Consider the following 21,199-nt stretch of genomic DNA (forward strand, 5'->3'; position numbering starts at 1 on the left):
TGTTTGCTAATTTACACTGAGCAGAGAGAGCGCACTGCAAAAACACAAAATCCTACCAACTGTTTCTGGTCTAGTTTCCAGTGCAAATATCTTAAAACTATTTTATAAGTAACTTTTTAGCCTGAAATATGAGCTTGTTTTCAGTACATATTTCCTTATATTGATTTATTTCTAACAAAAGATTTTTCCTATGTTGTAAGTGAAATAATAATGCCTGTGGTACTACAACGTTTTCATTGATATTAAGGAAATATTTACTTTAAAAAAAGTTCCTTTTTTATGCTGAAAAGATATAACTAACTCAGATCAAAATATTAAAATAATCTTCCAGTTTAACTAGGACTTTTTAAACAATGTTAGATTTTTTTTTTAACTTTAAACAAGTTCCTATGTCTTGGTAAGAAGTTACTTGCAAGTTAGTTTAGTCTTATTTCAAGGGTATGAAGATATTCACAGAAGAAACTAGACCAAAAATACTTTGTTTTTGCAGTAGGGAAATCCTACATTGTTTTTGCAGTGTAGGGGAATCCATATTACATATTACATAAGTAATATGTAATATGTCATATTTAATATGGTTTACATATTAAATAAATCATTATTTGCCAGATGTTCTTAAAGCTGTTGCAATGCCAAGTGGTTTTTACTATAACTGAGGGCTATTTTCACATTAACATGAAGTATTTATAATGCTGTGGATTATTTTTAGCCTTCTCCTGACTGATACCTTTTGTACAAATACATCCGTTGTAACATGTTGGGCAACTCTGGCTTAAACCAAACAATACAAATGAGTAATATCAGCTAAACTGTTTTAGGATGTCAGAACTATATTTCAGGTCGTCTTGAATAAAGTTTTAGCTGAAAGTTGTGAAAATGTATGCAGTTATTGCATTTTTTAAAAACAGTTTTATCTAAAAATGCATTTTTGCTCCTTGAACACATCTGCTTGTTTCAAGAAATGTCTTTTTAAATTAATGAAGTAATCTGTCAATGAAACCAGGACTTTGAATCAATATTAAGAAATTCTTTATTTAAAACAAAACTGAAAAGTTACCTACAATTTAGTTTTTTTCTTATTCCAGGTGTACTAACATATTTGGACTAGAAACTAGACAGAAGTACTTGTTAAGATTGTGTGTTTTTGCAGTGCAGGGTGCACCTGTGTGTTTCTGTGTGGAGTTTGGACGTCTGCTCCCTTTACTGAGTGACTAGCTTTCTGATGAGCTGTGGCGTCACTGTTTGAGTGTATTCATATGGAGAAACTTTAAAAAGGAAAAAGGAAAAAAATCACAAAAGCTTCCTGTCCCTTTTGCTTTTTGGAGCACAATGCGTGAGGAGCGAGAGGGAGCCGTCTGAAATCAGATACGGAAGCAAACACCTGCAGGGCGAAAGTGGAGCATCAACGAATGAGTCTATAAATAAAAATAATGCCTAACCGTTGCCATGTTTTATTCTGAATAAGCTATCCAGTGATGATTTTTTATTATGATTTTTTTATATCATAATAAATGCTATTCCATCAGAGGGCAACATGTCAAGTCAATGGGAAATGGATGCTAAGTATGGGTGGGATATATGGCCTTAAAGTTTTATTACAACATTTTGTGGTTTTATTGTGACAATAAAAGTGACGATAGGAACTACACTGCAAAAACACAATTCTACCAAGTATTTTTGGCTGTTTTCTAGTTCAAATATCTTAGCAGCGCAAGTTACTCAACAGGTTGTTGCTAGGTAACCAAAGAGTTAGTGAGTTAGTTGATGCCACCTACCTAGCTTAGCTAGCTAGTGGCTAATGTATTTCCTCTGCCTACATCCCCCAGAATGCTGTGTGGTTCTGAATAAGGGTTCACTGAATATTCTATATATTAAAAATGTAATTATCTGTTGATATTGATCACATGTCTATTGCGAAATATATTGTTATTGATTTATTGTCCAGACCTACTTCCTGTATGTCCAAGCGATTTGTTCCCAAGTCGGGCAGTAATATCTTGTGACTGGTACAGTCATGACTTTGGCAGACTTTTGATCCGAATCATATCAGACCACTTTTCTTTTTACTGCTTGTTTTCCAGACTGCATTCGCCTCAGTTTCTGGCCCTACAGACGTACACAGCTCCAACCGTTTCTGCTTAACCTGGCAGGCGTGCTCAGACATGTATGCACAGACGGTTCGAGTGCTGACACTGTGAAATTGCAACCCCTTTTCCTCTGGCACAGACAGGCTTGAACACATGCATATATACAAACGCATGAGTGTGACGAGCCGTGAAAAGAACTTTAGAATCGATTCTGTGTGAATCCTGGAGAGACTTTTATACTATCCTCATGCTGAGAGGAGAGGACCCAGACTTAGAGGATGTTCAGACGTGTAGGGGGTCGAGGAAGGGTGGTCTGCTTTTCATTTTAATCTCTAATGACCGCAGCAATTAAGCAGTTAAGTCAAACACTTAAATTCTTCCAACATGTTTCCTAAAACAGCAAAATGAACAAATGTGACCAGCGCAATTTTGGGATTCGGCCTCAGGCTGCACGGGGTCACTTAGTTAGTGACCCATTGGCTAAACCACGGGTCACTAACCTTAAAATTAAGGAATAATTTGTTTATTTTGGAAGGAAACTGCTTCCTTACTGGCTTTTTTTGCAGGAAATGGAAGACAAAAAACATATTGAAGTAGAAAATCTAATTTTATGGTCATTGGTATGAGCCATTTGTTTTTCTAGCTTATAGTATAAAGTGATTTGTCTGACACCATTCAAATAAAAATATATATATAAAATGCAGTACCACATAAAAAAGTCAGTGACTAATTTAAAATTAAAAGTAGCTAAACTTGAAAACGATGAACTGGATAACCTTTGACCTTAATGTTTTGATTTTAAAACATTCTGGGTATTTAGTAGTAGCGGTTCTGGATCAGAAGCAGTTTTGCAGAGTACCAGACAAACCCGTTCTTTCATTCAGTATTCTTCAGTTAACTGTCTCGAAACAGGACTGGGATCAGTCAAAACAGGGTAAAGTTTCACATAGATCGCTGTGGAAGGGTAAGTCACTTTAAAATGTACAATTTTTAAAACGTCTTTTGGAAAAACAGAGAAGAGCAAAAAGTAAGTATTTGCTCCACTTATTTTTAAAGTTAAAGGAGGTGTATTGTGCAAATTATTTAAGCAAGTTTTTGTACTGCCATTTTGGTTTTTGTGGCAACTGAGAACAATTCAAACGCTTAAAAAAACACACTGACATAGACAGGTTTAGTTTTGGCAATAAATTAATGCTTTCTAGTGTCTGAAATGAAGCCGTTTCAAAAACCTCCTGAATGTAACATCACAAATCAGCAAGGCTCAGCCCGTTACCTAGCAACCCCAGCAGCCCAGCTGGTTACCTAGCAACCCCAGCAGAGTTCCAGCACATTTGGTTGTCTGGTTTTACAGCTATAAAATGGTTGCTGGAAAAGACAAGTGTTTTTGTTGACTCACTGTTCAGAAACCACTTGATATGTTCTTGTTGGTTGCGCAGGAGACTCTATTTCTGCTTTTCAAAGATGTACGGTTGTATAACTATGCCATTTTCATATGAGAGTGTAAACGTTGTATTTGGACTGCATGCCTAGCAGCAGCTTATTTGAATTTAAAGTGACAAGATGCCCTAAAACAGCTCAAAAGTGTAGTGAACATGTCTTGTATCGCCCATCGATATGTCCTAACCTGTTCAGCAAAGCATAACAGATCTGATCAGAATCCCAAGTTAATCAATTTTCTGTTACTTTTCACTCATAACTCTGGAAAACATATCTATCTTTTCCCAACTTGGCAGCCTAACTGGAACATTTCAGTCCTCGTCCCTTACGGTCCGGTCTTGTCGGCGACCCGCTGGCTCCAAGTCAAAAGCCTCCCAATGCCCAACGCATCTCTCTCTGTTCCTTTCTGACCCAAAATCCAAACTGACCCAGTTCTGTGGGAGCCCGGACCTTCCTGCTGGCCCACATCAAAGCCTCATTCACCCCAAACCTGAACTGCATGGCCCCTTGTTCCCCCCACTCTGCTCGATGTGGTTCCCATCTTATTCAGCTAGCACCAATAGGAAGCCAGCTATTAGAAACCTGACCCACTTTGTTAATAGCTAACTACTAGCGCATCTAATTGGGCCCTAATTACTTCCTAATGGCTGCTTTGTTTCATGCTGCTCACATTAAACGCTGAAGAGGAGGAGAAAGTGAAGGCTGCTTTGTGAGTGCCGATTTCCAATTAGGACATGAAAGAACTGGCAACATGAATAAAGGGGGAGAGCCTCATGAAAATGTGCATACATAAAAGTGTGGTTGTTTACTACTATGAATAAATACTGGTGTGAATAAAGCATTCATTCTTTGGACTGATACTTTAGATTGAATGAGATGTAATTCAGAAAAGTCTAAGTCTGTAGTTTCACCATGCCTTTTATTTAAATACTTGTCCAGTCATTTCTGATAATAAATGACATTTCTCACTAGGCCTGTGCAGCAGTGTCCTATAAATTGTTATTGAGACAAGCAGATATGATGAGGAAAGCTCTTAAAAAACAAGAATGTGGCTCTGCACTGCAAAAACACAAAATCTTACCAAGTATTTTTAGTCTAGTTTCTATTGCAAATATCTTGCACACATATCTTACACAATATGACAAAATAATTCATAAGTAGCTTTTCAGATCGTTTTAAGTCACTAATTCCTTAATGTTGATTAAAAATGACTAGTTCCACCAGAAGATTGTTTACTTCTTCATCAATTTTAAGAAATTATTGACTTAATTCAAGCTCCTATCTTTTACTGAACAGTTACTTGTAAGTTAGTTTTGTTTTATTTAAAGTTTACTAAGATATTTGCTCTAGAAACTACACCAAAAAAATCTGGTAAGATTTCGTATTTTTGCAGTGTAGTGTAGGTTTTGCCTGAAATTAAAAATTGCAATCATGGTTTCCTTTTTTCCTTAACCAAAACTGTGACTTTTTAATCGGGGGTTTGTTTTTATATCTTGGCTTATGCACAATGTAAACAGACTATCCAAATCATCTGTAGTTTCCAGTTGTAATCAGATAACAGAACAAATAGATCATGTAAACTAGAGAAAACGGCTGCATGAGAGACTTGGCCTGAGGAACTTGTCTGTGTTGTCTCATGCAAACTATGGTGGGGGTCTTCGTCCGCCCAGCTCAGGCCCTCACGCTCTCTGTCTCTCTCTCTCTGGCAGTTGGTGTTTGAATATTCAAATGTTGCCGGTTGGAGCTGCAATCTGCATGTTGAAAACCTCAGAAACCCTCAGGATAGTTTTACTTTCAGACAGGCTACGACTTTTAGCAGGAAGATCTGTGTTTGTTTTTCCTCCTCCGGCTCGCGGTAAGTTTGCTTCGTGGGTCACATGGTGCAGATTTACGCAGACAGGAGCTAAAGTGAGGTGTTGGGAGATATTATTTCTGTTTTTAGACGAGGTTGAGATCATGTATCTTGCTGTGTTTTTTTTTGTTTGCAGAGCAGAAGGACTCTGACCAAAAGCAGGCCTTATAAGTGCAGCAGCACCGCTTCTCGATGTGACTTACTTGGCGAGGCTTGAAAGCACTCAAGTCTGCTCCTCACTGCTCTTCTAAACAGTTTATGATGGACTCCCTTATTGTTATTGCTGAGGGTTTTTTACAGCAAACTCATGGCAGGTTTATCCCTTAGCACACGGGTGTCTAAACTCTTTGTACCAAGGGTCAAACTCCCCAAGTTGAAGGTCCTCAGGAGCCAAAATTTGCTTTTTTCTCCAATTAAAAGCGGAAAAATAATGTTATTGTGATTACTTTCTCCTTTATGTGCACAACAATAAATTAAGCAACTAGTACTTTAATGAAACAGGCAATAATATGACATTTGTCTTAATGGTTTTTTTTACATATTTGTTAAAACTATCTCTGTGCTGTGATAGTATAATATTAGACAGGTAACATGCACAACAGGTTATGCTAGCTGCATAGTGATTGACAGCGCTCAGACCCGCCTCCTGGCTCTGATTGGTTGTTTCTAGTCAGGACTGGAAGAAGGCAGAAGAGCTCAATTTTTTTTCACAAATTATTTGTTTCGTGCCAAACTGTCACAACATTTTAACAAATATGTAAAAAAATATTACTGTAGCTTTAAAGATCTACTGCTGTTGTGTTAACCTTCCAGACCTCTCAGGTCTTCTGGTTCTGGTTCTGGTTCTGGTTCAGCTCTGCATCCCCAGAACATGGAGAAGCAGCATTCAGCTTCTATGCACCACAAATCTGGAACAAACTTCTGGAAAACTGCTGAAACACTGAGTACCTTTAAATCTAGAATAAAAAAACTACTTTAGAGTTGCTTTTGATTAGATGAGTGTTTGCTTGATGATTTTGATGATATTTGTCAAAATGTAATGTCTATTCATTGTTCCATATTTGATGACTGTATGATGTAAAGCACTTTGAACTGCTTTGTTGCTGAAAATGTGCTATACAAATAAACTTGATGTCAAAGTTCTTCTTCATTGTTTGGTAAAATGTCTGTTCTTTGGTACAGATTCCTTGGAGGGCATGACCTCACAGCTCTCTGTGATGACTGAGCATTCTCCGTCGTCTGCAGTGACCGTCGGCTCCTCCACCAGCGCCATATCTGCTACCTCCCACTTGGTTCCTCCATCTTCCTCCTCGGCCTCCCCGTCTACCGCCATTCCCCAACCCAACAGCAGCAGCAAACCCTGGAGGAGCAAGTCAACGAGCGCCAAGCACACCAACGCCCAACCGCCATCGTCCACTAGCAACCCGGCATCCGCAATGCAGTCCAACAAGCCAGAGAAGGACGCATCAACCAAGGTTGAAGCTCCTCCCAAAGCCGCCACCCAGAAGTCGATGCTTGAGAAACTTAAGCTGTTCAACAGCAAGTCAGGATCTAAAGCGGCAATGCCCCAACCGGACGGCGCAGCCCCAGTCCGGACGCCTGTGGAGAGATCGGAAACCGGCTCCAACACTGATCCTTTAGAGGAAGAAGATGGCAACCTTCGACCAGGGATGAATGGGACATCAGCTTCGACAACCGCCAGCAGCCCCAAAATTGCTCTGAAGGGCATTGCCCAGCGCACTTTCAGCAGAGCTTTGACTGCCAAGAAGGGTTCAGTGAAAGGCCTGGAAAAGGAGAAAGGGAAGGAGAAGGAGAAAGGGAAGGAGCTGGGCAAACGCGGCACTGATAGAACGGAGCTAAGGGGGGAGGAACTTAAGGAGGAAGTAACGCCCATTCCTCCGGATGTTGAGGCGTCCAACAAAAAGACGTCCAAAATTGCTAGTTTTATTCCCAAGGGTGGAAAAGTAGCCAAAAAGGAGAGTTCGACCCCAGCACAAAGCGGAATACCAAAGCCAGGAGGCAAAGCCCCGGGAGCTGGGGGCAAAGCTTCTTCAGCAAAGGAGGCGGCAGAAAGGCCTCGCAGCATGCGGCTGGGCGGAGGCGGGCTCGCCATGCACCGGCTGCCTCTGGAGAGAGACAGGGACAGCAGGCACTCCAGCTCTACCTCCAGCTTGGCCTCCTCTGAAGGGAGGCCTGGCGCCGCCCCGGTGGCGGGTTTAGGCACTACGCAGAGCACGGCCAGCAACACTGTCAGCGTGCAGCTACCTCAGACGCAGCAACTGCACAGCCACCCCAACACGGCTACTGTCGCACCTTTCATGTACAGGTAGGAGGCCGGATTATCCTGGGAGCTTAAATATTAGTAAACAACACAAAGGTTTGGTTTTGGAGGAGGAGCTGTATGAATTGTTGTACGAGTTCTGACTTTAATCTCACAATTCAGACTTTTAATGTCAAAATAAAAAAAAAAATTCTCATAATTTTTTTACTTTTAATCTGTTCTTTAATCTCATAATTCAGATTTTTAATCTTACAATTCTGACTTTTTTTTCAACTTCTGACTGGATTCTCAAAATTCGGTCTTATTTCTCACTTTTTGGAATCTCATTGAAATACATTGAATTCCAGTAAAACATATCAGTTCTTTTGGTTGTAACATGACAAAATTACAGTATGAACACAATTAGAAAACAATGTGTAACACAGAAAGCTCATTTTCTTTTGTTTGCTTGTCAAATATATAATTACTCTTTGTATTTTATCAACTTTGCCTTCCATAAACCATAATCTTACAAAGATGCAGAAAAGGTTTACTGAAAATAAACCAAGCGAAAGTGTTATTTCATTGGTAAAACATTTTTTGTGGATAAGTAGTAGTTAAAATTCAGATTTTTATTTCTCTTCAGTGACTAACTTCTCAGCTGAGTGTTCGTTACTCAACAAGGACAAAGTCTGGAGTCGGGCAAAGAGCAAAGGCAGCATATGAGCGAGGCATTCAAACGTCACGGTGTCCAGCCGCACCAGCGTTGTATTGATTTATCCTTCAAAGACAAAACGTTACTGAAGTCTGAGGCTTTAGCAGGCATTGGCTTCTCACCGCAGTCACAAGGCTTGAAACGCAGCAGATTTAAAGTCTAATCAGGTTTATCCTTCCTTCGTGACAATTTTCTGAATATTAGGTTCTCCCTAAGTACGCCATAATTCACAATCAATGATTTCCTCACTTTAATCACTCGCACAATTTGTTTTCCGGCAGAACACAAACAGATGGCGAGGGAACAGTGAACTCGGAGAGCGGCTCAGTGGGAAGAGGCGGAGACGTTTCCTGCACAAAGACCAGCCAGACCTCCATCGAAGACCTTTCAGGTAGGCAGTGTCTGCTTCTGTCCAGAGTTTACATTTTAAATCTCAGTTTTATTACTTTTTTAAAACAATGTTTTGTTCAGGTGAAGACCCAGAGACCAGACGGCTGCGCACCGTCAAAAACATCGCAGACCTACGGCAAAATTTAGAAGAGACCATGTCTAGTCTGCGGGGAACTCAGGTCACTCACAGGTAAAATAATAATAAAAAATACTGATGATTATGATAAAATATTAAACCACAACTGACTGCACTTACTTTCTCATCTTAACAAAGAAGCATCAACTACATTTTATTTTAATAATCTTTTTAAAAAAATTATGGTGATAATACTCTAGATGCACCGATCCACTATTTTCACTTCCCATACCGATATCAATATCTGATAGGTTTTTCAGCCATTTTGTTCATCCCTATTTTCAGCCTGCCGCCTATTTTTTGTTGTGGTTCTGTTAATAAAATTCCCATTTTTCTAATTTAATTTATCTGTGTACTCATATGATCTAGGTGAGTACTCTCTGCTTGATAGTTTGTTGTTTAAATTAATTATTTTTTTCTCAGTACTCTGGAAACCACCTTTGACGGCAGCGTTACGACAGACATCAGCAGTGGCGGCGGCGGATCGTCCGGCAACAACAGTAGCGGCGGCGGGAGCGGTCGAAGCATCCTCAGCCTCACCTCTGCCCGCTCGTCGCTGTCACCATGGCGACTGGGGCAGTCCAGCCCTCGTCTGCAGGCGGGCGATGCCCCTTCTGTTGGGAACGGCTACGGCGGGCGAGGGGGGCGCTATCTGTACCCTGGGCACCTGCGGAGGCAGCTGGCCGGCAGGGGCGGCGCTCTGTGTGGCGTGGAGCTGGGGGACAGAACCGGAGACGAAATGGAGCTGGATGGCCCCGCCATGGAGGTCACCGGCTACATGAGCGACGGAGATGTGCTGAGCAAGAACGTTGTGCGCACTGATGATGTCACCAGTGGGTAAGTGGGTGGACGCAGCAGATTGTTTTACTTTACTTTTTACTTTTACTGTTTTTGTACTTCCATTTGGGTTTCTAGTCCTTTTAAAATCAGCCCAAGCCTTCAAATAACAAAACAGAATGGAATGTTACAAATCAGCGGGCACTACCCGTAACCTAGCAACCCTGAAAGCCCAGCCGGTTACCTAGCAACACAAACTGAGTTCCAACATGTTTGGTCAGCTGGTTTTACCACTGTATTTGCTGTATAGTGGCTGCTGGAGAAGACAAGCGGTGTTTTTTTGTTGACTTGTCATCCAGAAACCTCTCGCTCCATTCTTGTTGGTTGTACAGGAGGCTCCGCTTCTGCTTTTCAAAGGTTGTATAATTGCTCATCCGTTTGGATTCATTTTCACGTGGATTTAGAGTGACAGCTAAATCTGAAAGGAACTGAAAAAAGGCAGAACAGATCAGACTGAAATGTCATTATCTAAGAATAATTTTATGCAAATGAAAATGTTTTGAGTGGACCATAAAACTATCCTGACGTGTTCAGGGAATTATAACAGATTACTTTTAAAGGTTATTATGGCTAATTTAACATATATTTTATATACAAGTTCAAATGTTGGTCTTTTAGTGGTTCATATACAGTTTTACAACAAACCAGAAGAGGGCAGTAGTGTTCCTTAATGACTCAACTACCCATACAGAAAACACACAAAACATTTGTGAAATAATCTGTCAGTGGAAGTAGTACTTTTAAAAATACATATTAAAGACAGATTGACTTAAAACAGGCTTTTATATTTAGTTCAAAAGTTACTTGTAAGTTAGTTTTTTTAAATTTTAAGTGTCATAAGATATTTTGCACTAAAAATAGACCAAAAATACTTTGCAAGATTGTGTGTGCAGCTTTTATAACAACATTTGTCTACAATGATTCAAAGCCAACATGCAGCATGTGCCATCAGATGCGTTAATGCTGATCATCAGATCCACTGTTTATGTTTCTTTCACAAAGCCACTGTCTATGTTATAACATGCTCTTTGCATATTTTGGCTGTTACACTTATCCAAAGCTTTGCTGTCATCATTGTTATCAGATGAAGCTGTAAAAGGCGCCAAGTTGGCTTCAGACTGAAAGATTCAGATAAAGTTTGGAAAACATCTGCATGAGTTTGAACTGATTTCCAAGAGGCAACGTTCTTAAATCCAGAATCCAAGCTTGGTGTTAGGAAGCTAATGCTTCAATTTTATGTCTGATTTATATTTCCTGGTGAAATATTTCCTGGTAAATATTCCTGTATCAATATTTACAGTAAACTTCCTTTTTTAAGACTTAAACTGACCAACCAGATAAAATCTTTTGAGCCAAATTGTTACAAATTGTGATCCGTCCCTCTTTAATTAGTACTTTGAGGTGGCCTGTGTTGTTTTTATTAAAGTTTGTTGATTAATTTTGAGATGTTAGAGCGAACATTTCAACATTTTGATCTGTGTTAGTTCACAACACAGTTTTTGCTCAAAACAAAATATTATCTATCACCAAATAATTCCTGGATTGTTGGTCAAAGTTGTTCTTGGAGGATGTTTTCATACTCTGTTCTTTACTGCAAAAATGCAAAATGTTACCAAGTCTTTTTGGTCTAGTTTGTAGAGCCAATATCTTAATACACTTGAAATTAAACAAAACTAACTTACAAGTAACTTTTCAGCAAGATAAAGGAGCTTGTTTTAATAATAATTTCTTAATATTGATTAAAAAGTGCTTTTCCACAGGCAGATTGTTTCACTTAAATCAATGGAAAAATGTCTTACTGCAGGTGAAAAATCTACCAGTGGAACTTTTACTTTTGATCAATATTAATAAATTATTTACTTGAATCAAGCGTTTTTTCTTATTTCTGGTGTATCAAGACATTTTGACTACAAACCCGACCTAACTTGGAAATATTTTGTGTTTTTGAAGTGAAAACACAAAAAACTGCAGCAGAAATACAAGATTACTGTCCGCACTGCAAAAACACAAAATCTTACCAAGTAATTTTGGTTTCACCAAAATATTTTTTCCATGTTATAAGTGAAAGAATCTGCCAGTGGAACTAGTACGTTTTAATCAGATTTAAGGAATTATTGACTCTTATATCTTGGAAAGTTACTTGTAAGTTAGTTTTGCCTTTTTTCAAGTGTACTAAATATTTGCACTGGAACCAAAACCTTATAAACTTCAGATTATGTGTTTTTGCAATGCAATGATTAAATGATCTTTAAATGATTGTAATAATTCCCGTTTTCTACTTTCATGTCCCTTTGAAGTCGTGTTTCTCATTTTTCTTCTGTTTTGAAACCATTTCTCATTATTCATACTCTTAACACCATCATAAGGCAAAGAAAATCCACAAATCCTCTGTTGTTAGGATCCGGATCTTGTTGATGTCTGGACTGTTTGATAAATTACTTTCCGTTGATGTTTCATCTGCATTAGTTAATGTTCTGTAGGTGAGATCGATCGTATTTTTATGAAGCTTTAGGAAGAAGTGATGGATGACGGGGAAATCAGCTTTTATTTAAACAGAGACTATATGAGGCTCTTTGCTGTTGGGTGTGTGTGTGTGTGTGTTTGGGTGAGGGGGTGTGTGGGTGGAGTCACTCTGTGGGTTAACCATTTAAAACAGACTCAGACTGATGATGACCTCCCACTTTCCTCTTCGTCCTCGGGACATTTTGCGGTTCCCTCGATCGCGAGCGCGTCGGCATCCAGTACAGACGTAACTGGTTCTTCCACACCGGAGCTGGGATGTTTACCCACAGAGGAGGAGCTGGTTTTAACTGTTTAACTGCACTGCAAAAGCACAAAATATCACCAAGTGTTAATTCTAGTTTCTTGTGGGAATATCTTAGTACACTTGAAATAAGAAAAACTAACTTACAAGTATTTAGCAAGATACTGTAGCTTGTTTTAAGTCTTTAGCATTGATGAAAACGTTCGAGATTATTTCACTTATGACAAGTACTAGTAATTTTTCATCAATATTAAATGATTATTGACTTAAAATAAGATCTTATATCTTACTGAAAAGTTACGTACAGTTTTGTCTTATTTCAAGTGTGCTACAAACTAGACCTAAAACACTTGGTAAAATTATGGTAAAAACACTGCAAAATACAAAATTTTACCAAGTACTATGTCAAGTTTTAAGCACAAATATCTTAGAACACTTGAAAAAAGACTGTAATTGACTAAAATGGGAAAAATGTCGTTATAAGTGAAAATCTGCCAATGGGACCAGTATTTCTTCATCAATATTAAAGAATTATTTACTTAAAACAAACTCCTATATCTTAATGAAAAGTTATTTAAAGTGTACTAAAACATTTGTACTAGAAACTAGACAAAAATACTTGGTAATACTTTATGTTTTTGCACTCCTGCCATCATGGCAGAACTTTTTATGGCATTTAAAACAGGGCAGGAAACTCCCAACTGTTGTAAAATCTGCAGGGAGTTTAGCCCACCTTGAAAATCAACCCTGTGGTGAAATGAATTGCTGCTCTTTCCAACACTGGAGAGCCATTCATTAAAAGATTAACTGGGATTATACTGTACTAGGAGGTCTCTGGGTTATTCAGAGGAAATGTGACACAGGTAAAATGAAAAAGCAACCATGGAAATAAACTTTTCCTGATTTCACCAATTCAGGAGATGTTTTTAAAGCTGCACTGCAAAAACACAAAATCTTACCAGGTATTTTTGGTCCAGTTTGTAGTGAAAACATCTTAGTATGTAAGAACTAAGACAAAACTAACTTACAAGTAAATTTAGACATACAAGTTCCGCTGGCAAATTATTTTACTTATAATATGCGAACATGTCTTGTTATAATTGAAATAAGCTTTCAGTGGAATTAGGAATTTTTCATCAATATTATTTGAAATAAGCTCCTATATCTTCCTGAAAAGTTACTTATTAGTTAGATTTATTTATTTTTCTTTAAATGTATTCAGAAATTCGCACAAAAAAACAAAACCAAGAATATTTTGTGTTTGTAAAAAGTTCTGATTGCTCACACCTCAAAACCATAAAGTCTATAAAATCTTACCAAGTATTTTAGTCTAGTTTCCTGAGCAAATGTCTTAGAACACTTGAAATAAGATAAAACTAAATTGATAGTTTCTTTTCAGTAATATATAAGAGTTTGTTTTAAGTCAATAATTCTTTTATATTCATTAAAGACAGATTATTCTTATAACGAGACATTTCCCATGTTTCATATTTTTCCAGTTGAACAAGTATTTTTTAATCAATATTAAGGAATTATTGACTCTAAACAAGCTCCTATATCTTTCTGATCTTTTATCAAGCGTACTAAGAGATTCCACTTGAAACTGGGTCAAAAATATTTGTGTTTTTGCAGTGCAGTGGTTTTCTTCAGTCCATCGCCCCTCGGTTTCTTTGGTTCTCTGTCCCTCAGAGATGAACAGAGGCCCAGCACTTGGTGCTCTAACGCTTCGGGGGTAAACTGTCTGGTCCATCCTCCTCCTCCTCCTCCTCCTCCTCCCTCCCTTTTCCTCGGCCAGACCCAACCTCCTCTCAGGGGAGGAAAATCAGCACGTGGAGCAGAGGAGAGCCGCCTCATATCAACGCTGAGCTCACACACAAGTTGGCCAGCTTCATTTCACCGTGATGAAACTCGCTTTCGCCTGCTGGTATTGTTGATCTGTGTGTTCGGCGCAGACCTGACGGTTAAACGGACGCTTTTCTTTCAAGATTTTAATCAGCTAGAAGCACCTGGACGTGTTTGATTTTGCTTTTGGCTGACATGTTTGAGGCAGACAGGTAGGTTTGTAACATGATTTTGTTTGTATGAAACTTGAGGAGTAAGATGTCTCTTAATTTTAAAGGTGACCTATTATTTTAACTTGAACGGATAGGATACGTTTATGGACAACACAAAACATGTTAATTATATTGTTTGCACAGAATGATTCTAAGACATTGAGATTTTAGTCGGTTTTAGGGAATCCTGTTGCTTTAAATCCAAATAATCTGCTGCTGACCACGCTCCCCAACTCAACATTTACACTCACATGTGAAAATATCTGCAAAAAGATGTGCAATTATACAACCGCACATTTTGAAAAGCATTGGTAGAGCCTCCTGAACAACCAACCAACCAATAATGAAGCAAGTGGTTTCTGAATGGTAAGTCAACAACAAAACACTTGTCTTTTCCAGCAGCCATTGTGCAGCGCATACAGTTGTAAAACCAACTGACCACAAGCTGGAGCTCAGCTTGCGTTGCTAGGTAACAGCGCAGTGCCTGTCGATTGTGACTTAACAATCAGAAGGTTTTTGAAACCAAAAACCTACCGAACTTATTGCCAGAAAACATCATGGTGGGTTTTTTAAGTGCTTGGTCTGTCTTATAAGCAGCAGAAACCCAAATGGGAGAATAAAATTGTGCAAAATGTGAATTCTGCACAAACCCTAGTAATCCTGCTTGGGTTGCTAGGTAACGGGGCTAGACTGGGCTTCCGGGGTTGCTAGGTAACGGCGGAACCCCCTCTGTTGAATGTGACTCAACATTCTGGAGGTTTTCAAAACTGCTAATTTTCCAGACACCAAAAAAACATGAACTTATTGCCAAAAAACGGCTGCGTGTTTTTTTTAAGTGCTTGGTTTGTTTTTAGAAGCAACAGAAACTCAAATTGAAGTACAAAAACATGGAGAATGTGATTTTTTTTACATAATAAATCCCCAGTAAACAATAAAACGTCATGTTTGGACACGTTTCTACTGAGACAGGTGGATAGGAGCGGGGTTATTAGTGTGACCGAGGGATGTTTGAGCTTGTGTTTGTCTCTGGCCGGTCATCTCCAAGGTGACTTGCAGTGTGATGATTGATGTCGACCCCCTATGGACTGGATCCTGTGTCTGGACAAAGTCCTGCTTTAACTGCATTTGTTTTTGAATTTAAAACAATTTTGCATGCATTATTTTATTCTCTTATTATCAAAACTTTGTGTTTATGATGTGTACAAAAGGCAGAATATTTACTTATTTAGGATATCCTGTATTGGATCCTTTGTACTTTCTGCAGATTTCTTACTATTAAATACATACATTTTATTTATATAGCATCTTTCATAGATAAAAATCACAAAGTGGTTCACGAGTAAAACAAACTAAAACAGAGATGCACAGATGAAACTCTAAATTACTAATTTCCTTGGCATATTATTTCAGTTATAGCACTGGAAATAATAATAATTAGGGAATTACTGATTTGAAACAAGCTCAAAGGAATCACTTTTATGAATATGTTTGGCTGTCTTTTTTTCTAATTTGTAATTGACAAATTCTAGTTAGTAAAACCCCCATGATGTTTGTATTTCATGAGATCGTTTAAATCGGTTCTCTTTCTATTAGAAGTTCCTGGTTACCCGTATATATTTTCATTTAAATCTGAGTTTATATAAAGGATGCGTTACATTTTCTGCATCCACATCAACCAACTCTGTCGGCCTGAGCTAAATCAGTCAGTTTTTATATCCATCGGTGATCTTTGGTTCATATTTAATTTGAGTTTTTTATTATCTGCTGGGAACGTTTCAGCATCTTGGAATCACTTTTCAGTCTCCCAACATATAAATCAGTTTTTTTTCTGTTACGAAATGAGCTTACTCACCGCTTAGCCTCCTTTTTGTAGATAAGTAGTCACTATATTTATATCAGATTTTATCTTTAGTTCTATTCATCAGCATTTGACAGGCAGGAACTGGTTTTTGTAATGAATTTATGTTCTGGTAAAATAAAGAACAGACTCGTCTTTTGTCTATTGTGCAGCCTCTTCTTTTCAACAGAGTTGGATAACAACTAATTACATTTAAGATGTGGTTTTTGGACTGTTACTGGACTGGACTTTTACTTTAGTAATTTTGTTATGAAGTATTTCTACTCTTACTTGAGTAAAATTTCTGGATTTTCTACTCACTGAATGAAAAACAAACATGTTTTAACCAAACATTCACCACACCTGTGGTTTTTGATAAATTTATATTGAAAGAAACTGATTTGGAAATATTTTCTTTTAATGATTTTGTTATTTTTTGTTACTAATAAGAATTATTGTCATTTTTGTCCATAAAATACCAAATATTCCACTTAATTTTATATTTTGGTCTGTCTGATGATGTATTTTTTTAATATTAAATGACTGATTGATTTGATCAGTTACTCAGTAGTTGAGTAGACTTTTTACCAAATACTTTTTTACTCTTACTTAAGTAAAATGTTTGAGTACAATTTTTGTGTTTCTTCTTTTTAAAGAGGCACAAAACCACTGCTGTTCACCACAAGAGGGAAATCTGTGCCATTTAGTTTGCTGTCTTCTGTGTTTGTTTTTTTTTTTTTTCTGATTGATGGACGCTTTACTCCAACCAGAAAACCACTCTGAAGTGAGCTCCGCCTCCCTTTATCTAAATAAAGATAATTTATCAGAGAACGACCGGGCAGAGCGTGTTGGATTTGAAAGTGTTGTGCTGCACATTTTCACCTGCGTTTTTTCCCAACCCTGCATGCTGGTGCCTAAAATTTTTAAAAAATTTTTTGCAGCTACATGACTGATGGAGGTTTGGGTCTCTACACTCGCCGCCTGAACCGACTGCCTGACAGCATGGCTGCAGTTCGAGAGACGCTCCATCGGAACGCGTCGTCAGGACAGGGAGACGCCGACAGGTGGGTTGACGTAACTTTTCTCCTTTCGCTCTGAAAAAACACAAAATATTTTCAAGTTTTTTAGTCTAGTTTCTACTGCAAATATATCAGGAAACTAGAAATGAGACAAAACTAACTTGCAAGTGACTTTTCAGCAGATCTATGAGCTTAATATTGCTTAAATATGATTAGTTCAAAAATCAATTTTTCCCGTGATACAGGTGCCAGTGTAACTAGGACTTTTAATCAATATTAAAGGAATTATTTACTTTAAACAAGCTCCTATAGTTTGGTAAAAAAGTTTTGTCTAAGTTGGTTATTTCAAGTGTACTGAGACTTTTGGATTAGAAACTAGAAGAAAAAATACTTTCTAAAATGTTGTGATTTTGCAGTACATATTTGAATGTCCTCTACTTTTCAGCATTTGATATGAATTATTCCAAATTTGTATTTGTGGATTGTAAAAGTAGTGACATCTCTTGCATGTTGGAATTTCAGTGTTCATATTAGCGGTGCGCCGATCGCATTTTCTGGACGATTTGTTTTCAGAATTGTCTGATTCTGGCCGATACCTATTTTTTTGGCTGAAACGTTGCCAAGTGTAGCAACAATAGCTGCGATTCCATTGACCTTATAATAGCACAATTTCGAAAATAAGTTTACTTAATGGAAAGAAATCAGTTTCAGATAATCTGGAAGGTTTTGCCACTAGGAAAAGGTGATTCTTTCTTGGCTGTATTGAAATTGGTTTATTTTGCAAAACTGCAGTGAAAACGCTTATTTCACATCACTTGAGTTGATGAACAACTGGATGTTACTACTGAAGGAAACGACAAAGAAGACGACAGGAAGTGGTTGGAGAATGATGCCAGCATGTTTTTTAGTGACTTATTGCGTGAAGAAACTTATTAACATGTGATTTTAATTGCATCTCTTGTTCAATGGAAACATTGCAATTTTGAAGTTGTTTTTTCCACATTAACAAAAGATTCTGATTTCCCAAAATTAAGGAAATCTGGGTTGATTTATTGGTTCACCTGTAGCTTATAATCAGTTGTTTCTCTCTTATCCACTGTTTGTTTCAGAACTGTCTGTTTGTTTCAGAACAAACAGTAAATATTTGTTCTGAAAGTGTAGATAGAGGTGATATTTGTATATATTATGAAACTTGTGTTGACACACGGAAAAGGAAAAATGTCAAACATTGAAACACAATATGTGAGGCAGCACTTGGTTAATATGACCCAGTTTCAGAACCTGAGGCAGAAAAACTTCTCAATAAGATCATTTAGCATAAAAATATCTTTCCGGATCTGAATTTTATGTCTCACTTTAAGGATGTATTCATCGTTTGAGATGTTAGTCGTTTGTGTTGGATGTCACACAGAGAGAAGACGGACAGTTTTGCTCAATCTGTGACATTTTTGTTTGTGATTTTGCTGCCGCCTTTGTCCTGTCAGACAGTTGGGGAAGGATTTGGCCGGTTGTCAGACAGAAGCGAATAAAGGCTGAGCTGCGCCCCACCATGTAGCTGAAGAAAGATGAGGGGGCTGAAAGAAAGACAGCCGATGGGGGAGGGAATAAAATGATGCGAAGATGGACAGCAGAATGGATGGAGACGGCTCTAAATGAATAAGGGGTAAATTAAGCGAGACAAAGGCCTGCTATGGATGAAAACAGAGGCAGAGGGATTGGTTTGTGCATTTTTAATCCAGCTATCACCAGCTCCTAACAGGAAGGGAACTTTTTTTTTGATTAATTTCTGTTTATGATTAGATTAGTTTAAAATTTATTGCAAAAATTTATATGCATCTACAGTCTGAATCTTACGACGGTGTATTTGGGCCATTGTAGAAAGAAAAAAAGAGTAAATTCCAGCTAAAAATGCAGAAAGTTTTATATTTATGTCAGAAATTTTCTTGAAATAAAAGGGAAATTCTTTTAACTTAGAAAGTCATAACTTAGCAGGAAAAACTCAGAAATGTTGAGATTACTCTCAGAAATTTTCTAGAAAAACATAAGGGGATTCTCACAGCTAGAAAAGTTGTACGTTTGTGAGAAAAAGTCCCAGATACTTTATAGAAAAACCTTGGAAATTTCTCTGCTCCAAAAGTCACACAGTTGTGAGAAAAACCTCAGATATTTTGAGATTATTCTCAGACATTTTCAAGAAATATTTACGTTTTTTTCTATCTACAATGGCCCATTAGAAACGAGCCCAAAACTACATGGTGGGATTTGGTGTTTTTGCAATGTTTCCTCTCTCTCTCTCTCACTGTAAGCCAAACTGTCCTCCCTTTGTCTTTCATCTCCCATTTCTTCCCCTCTTTTTATGCGTCTCTCCTCTCATCTCTTGGTTTTTCTTTCTTGCTTGTTTTGATTAAAGAGTGCGATAAGTAGAGCATAAAAAGCAGCTGAATGATAAAAGTTGGGGGACTTGTCATATTTTATTTCATGTTTCTCTGCGAGGCTTATAATCGACCGACACTGCAGATGTTGCTTCTCTCCAGAAGCTTCACATTTTTCCATCATGATCATGTTGCGGCTTAATTCTTTATTCAGAAAAAAGAGTGGAAAAAAGGAGAGGTGGGGTCTCCCCTCACCTCTGCAGGAATGTCTGATTAATCTCACCGCTTTAAAATTAATGGGATTAATGGTTCAGAAGAAGATTACGGGCACTGGAAAAAAAGAAATCCAAACCTTTTCTCAGAATTCTGACTTTTTTCCTAAAAAATTTGGTTTTACTCTGGAAGTTCAGATTTTTTCCCCCTCAGAATTTAACTTTTTTTTTGGAGAGTAACTTTTCTTCTCAGATTTTGAACTTTTCTGGTTCTGATTTAACTCTCAAAATTCTGACTTTATAATCATATATCTGTGACTTTAATCTCAGAATTGTAACTTTTTTCCTTGAAAGTCTGACTTTTCTTCTCAGAATTTCAACAGTTTTTCTCAGAATTCAGATTTTTTCCCCCCAGAATTCTGGTTTTAACTCTCAGAATTGGAACTTTTTTTTCTTGGAAGTCTGATGTTTTCTTCAGAATTCTGACTTTTCCCCTCAAAATTATGATTTTACTGTTAAAATTCTGACTTTTTTCCTCAGGATTCTGACTTTAGAATCAGAATTCTGACTTTAATCTCATAAGTTTAAGGTCAGATTTCTAAGAAAAAAGGTCAGAGTTTTAATTTTTTTTACAATGGCCCTAATCCTCTTTTGTAATTTGAGGACCATTGTATAAAATGCTTTGGCACACTGGAAGGAAAGTCTTGGAGCTGCGGGAATAAGAAGGGTCACTGGTTTCATCTTGTAAAAGATGAGGCTAATGTAATTTATGAAAAGCGAGTTATTGATGCAGGTAGAGGAATGGCGCTGAGCAGTGTTCATGTTCAGGACTTTAATTTACGAGCTTCACACAAAAGTCCAGGCATCTGTGCAATCTGTGGTGGATTTGTGTGTTTCTTCCTGTATTCTCTGGATTGCAATGCAGCCAAGTGTTCAGGAGAAGCTGGTGGCCGAAGGGCGGGAGGTGTCGGGCGCTCACGTGGCGCCGGGGCAAAAACGCCGTGACCCCTGAACTCTGAGGTCACTGGCTTCAAAGGGCTGAGGTTCACATTTAAGAAAACCTTTAAAGCCTTCATGCCAAATGTTTTCTGATCAAACCAGACCTGGACTAATGAGCAGACGGGGAAGAAACACGACGTGTTGCTCAGCAGCTGTGCAAAATGACTAACATATCAAATGTACCTGAAGAGTTTTATGACTCAAAGCTGAGTCATGAAACAGCAGACC

At 38.0% G+C, this 21,199-nt stretch overlaps 1 protein-coding gene across 9 annotated transcripts in view; it reads left to right on the forward strand.

Annotated features, from left to right (window-relative positions):
- Positions 1-21,199, forward strand: part of nav2a (neuron navigator 2a) — a 256,627-nt gene that overhangs the window by 182,374 nt on the left and 53,054 nt on the right. For all 9 annotated transcript variants that reach the window (XM_032560513.1, XM_032560508.1, XM_032560509.1 and 6 more), the window contains 5 exons: positions 6,559-7,702; positions 8,633-8,742; positions 8,823-8,931; positions 9,301-9,714; positions 17,311-17,433. In XM_032560513.1, the coding sequence (XP_032416404.1) occupies positions 6,559-7,702; positions 8,633-8,742; positions 8,823-8,931; positions 9,301-9,714; positions 17,311-17,433 (1,900 nt within the window). The remainder of the gene's footprint in view (positions 1-6,558; positions 7,703-8,632; positions 8,743-8,822; positions 8,932-9,300; positions 9,715-17,310; positions 17,434-21,199) is intronic.

The sequence above is a fragment of the Xiphophorus hellerii genome, chromosome 4 (assembly GCF_003331165.1).
Source record: "Xiphophorus hellerii strain 12219 chromosome 4, Xiphophorus_hellerii-4.1, whole genome shotgun sequence".
Classification (NCBI taxonomy): domain Eukaryota; kingdom Metazoa; phylum Chordata; class Actinopteri; order Cyprinodontiformes; family Poeciliidae; genus Xiphophorus; species Xiphophorus hellerii.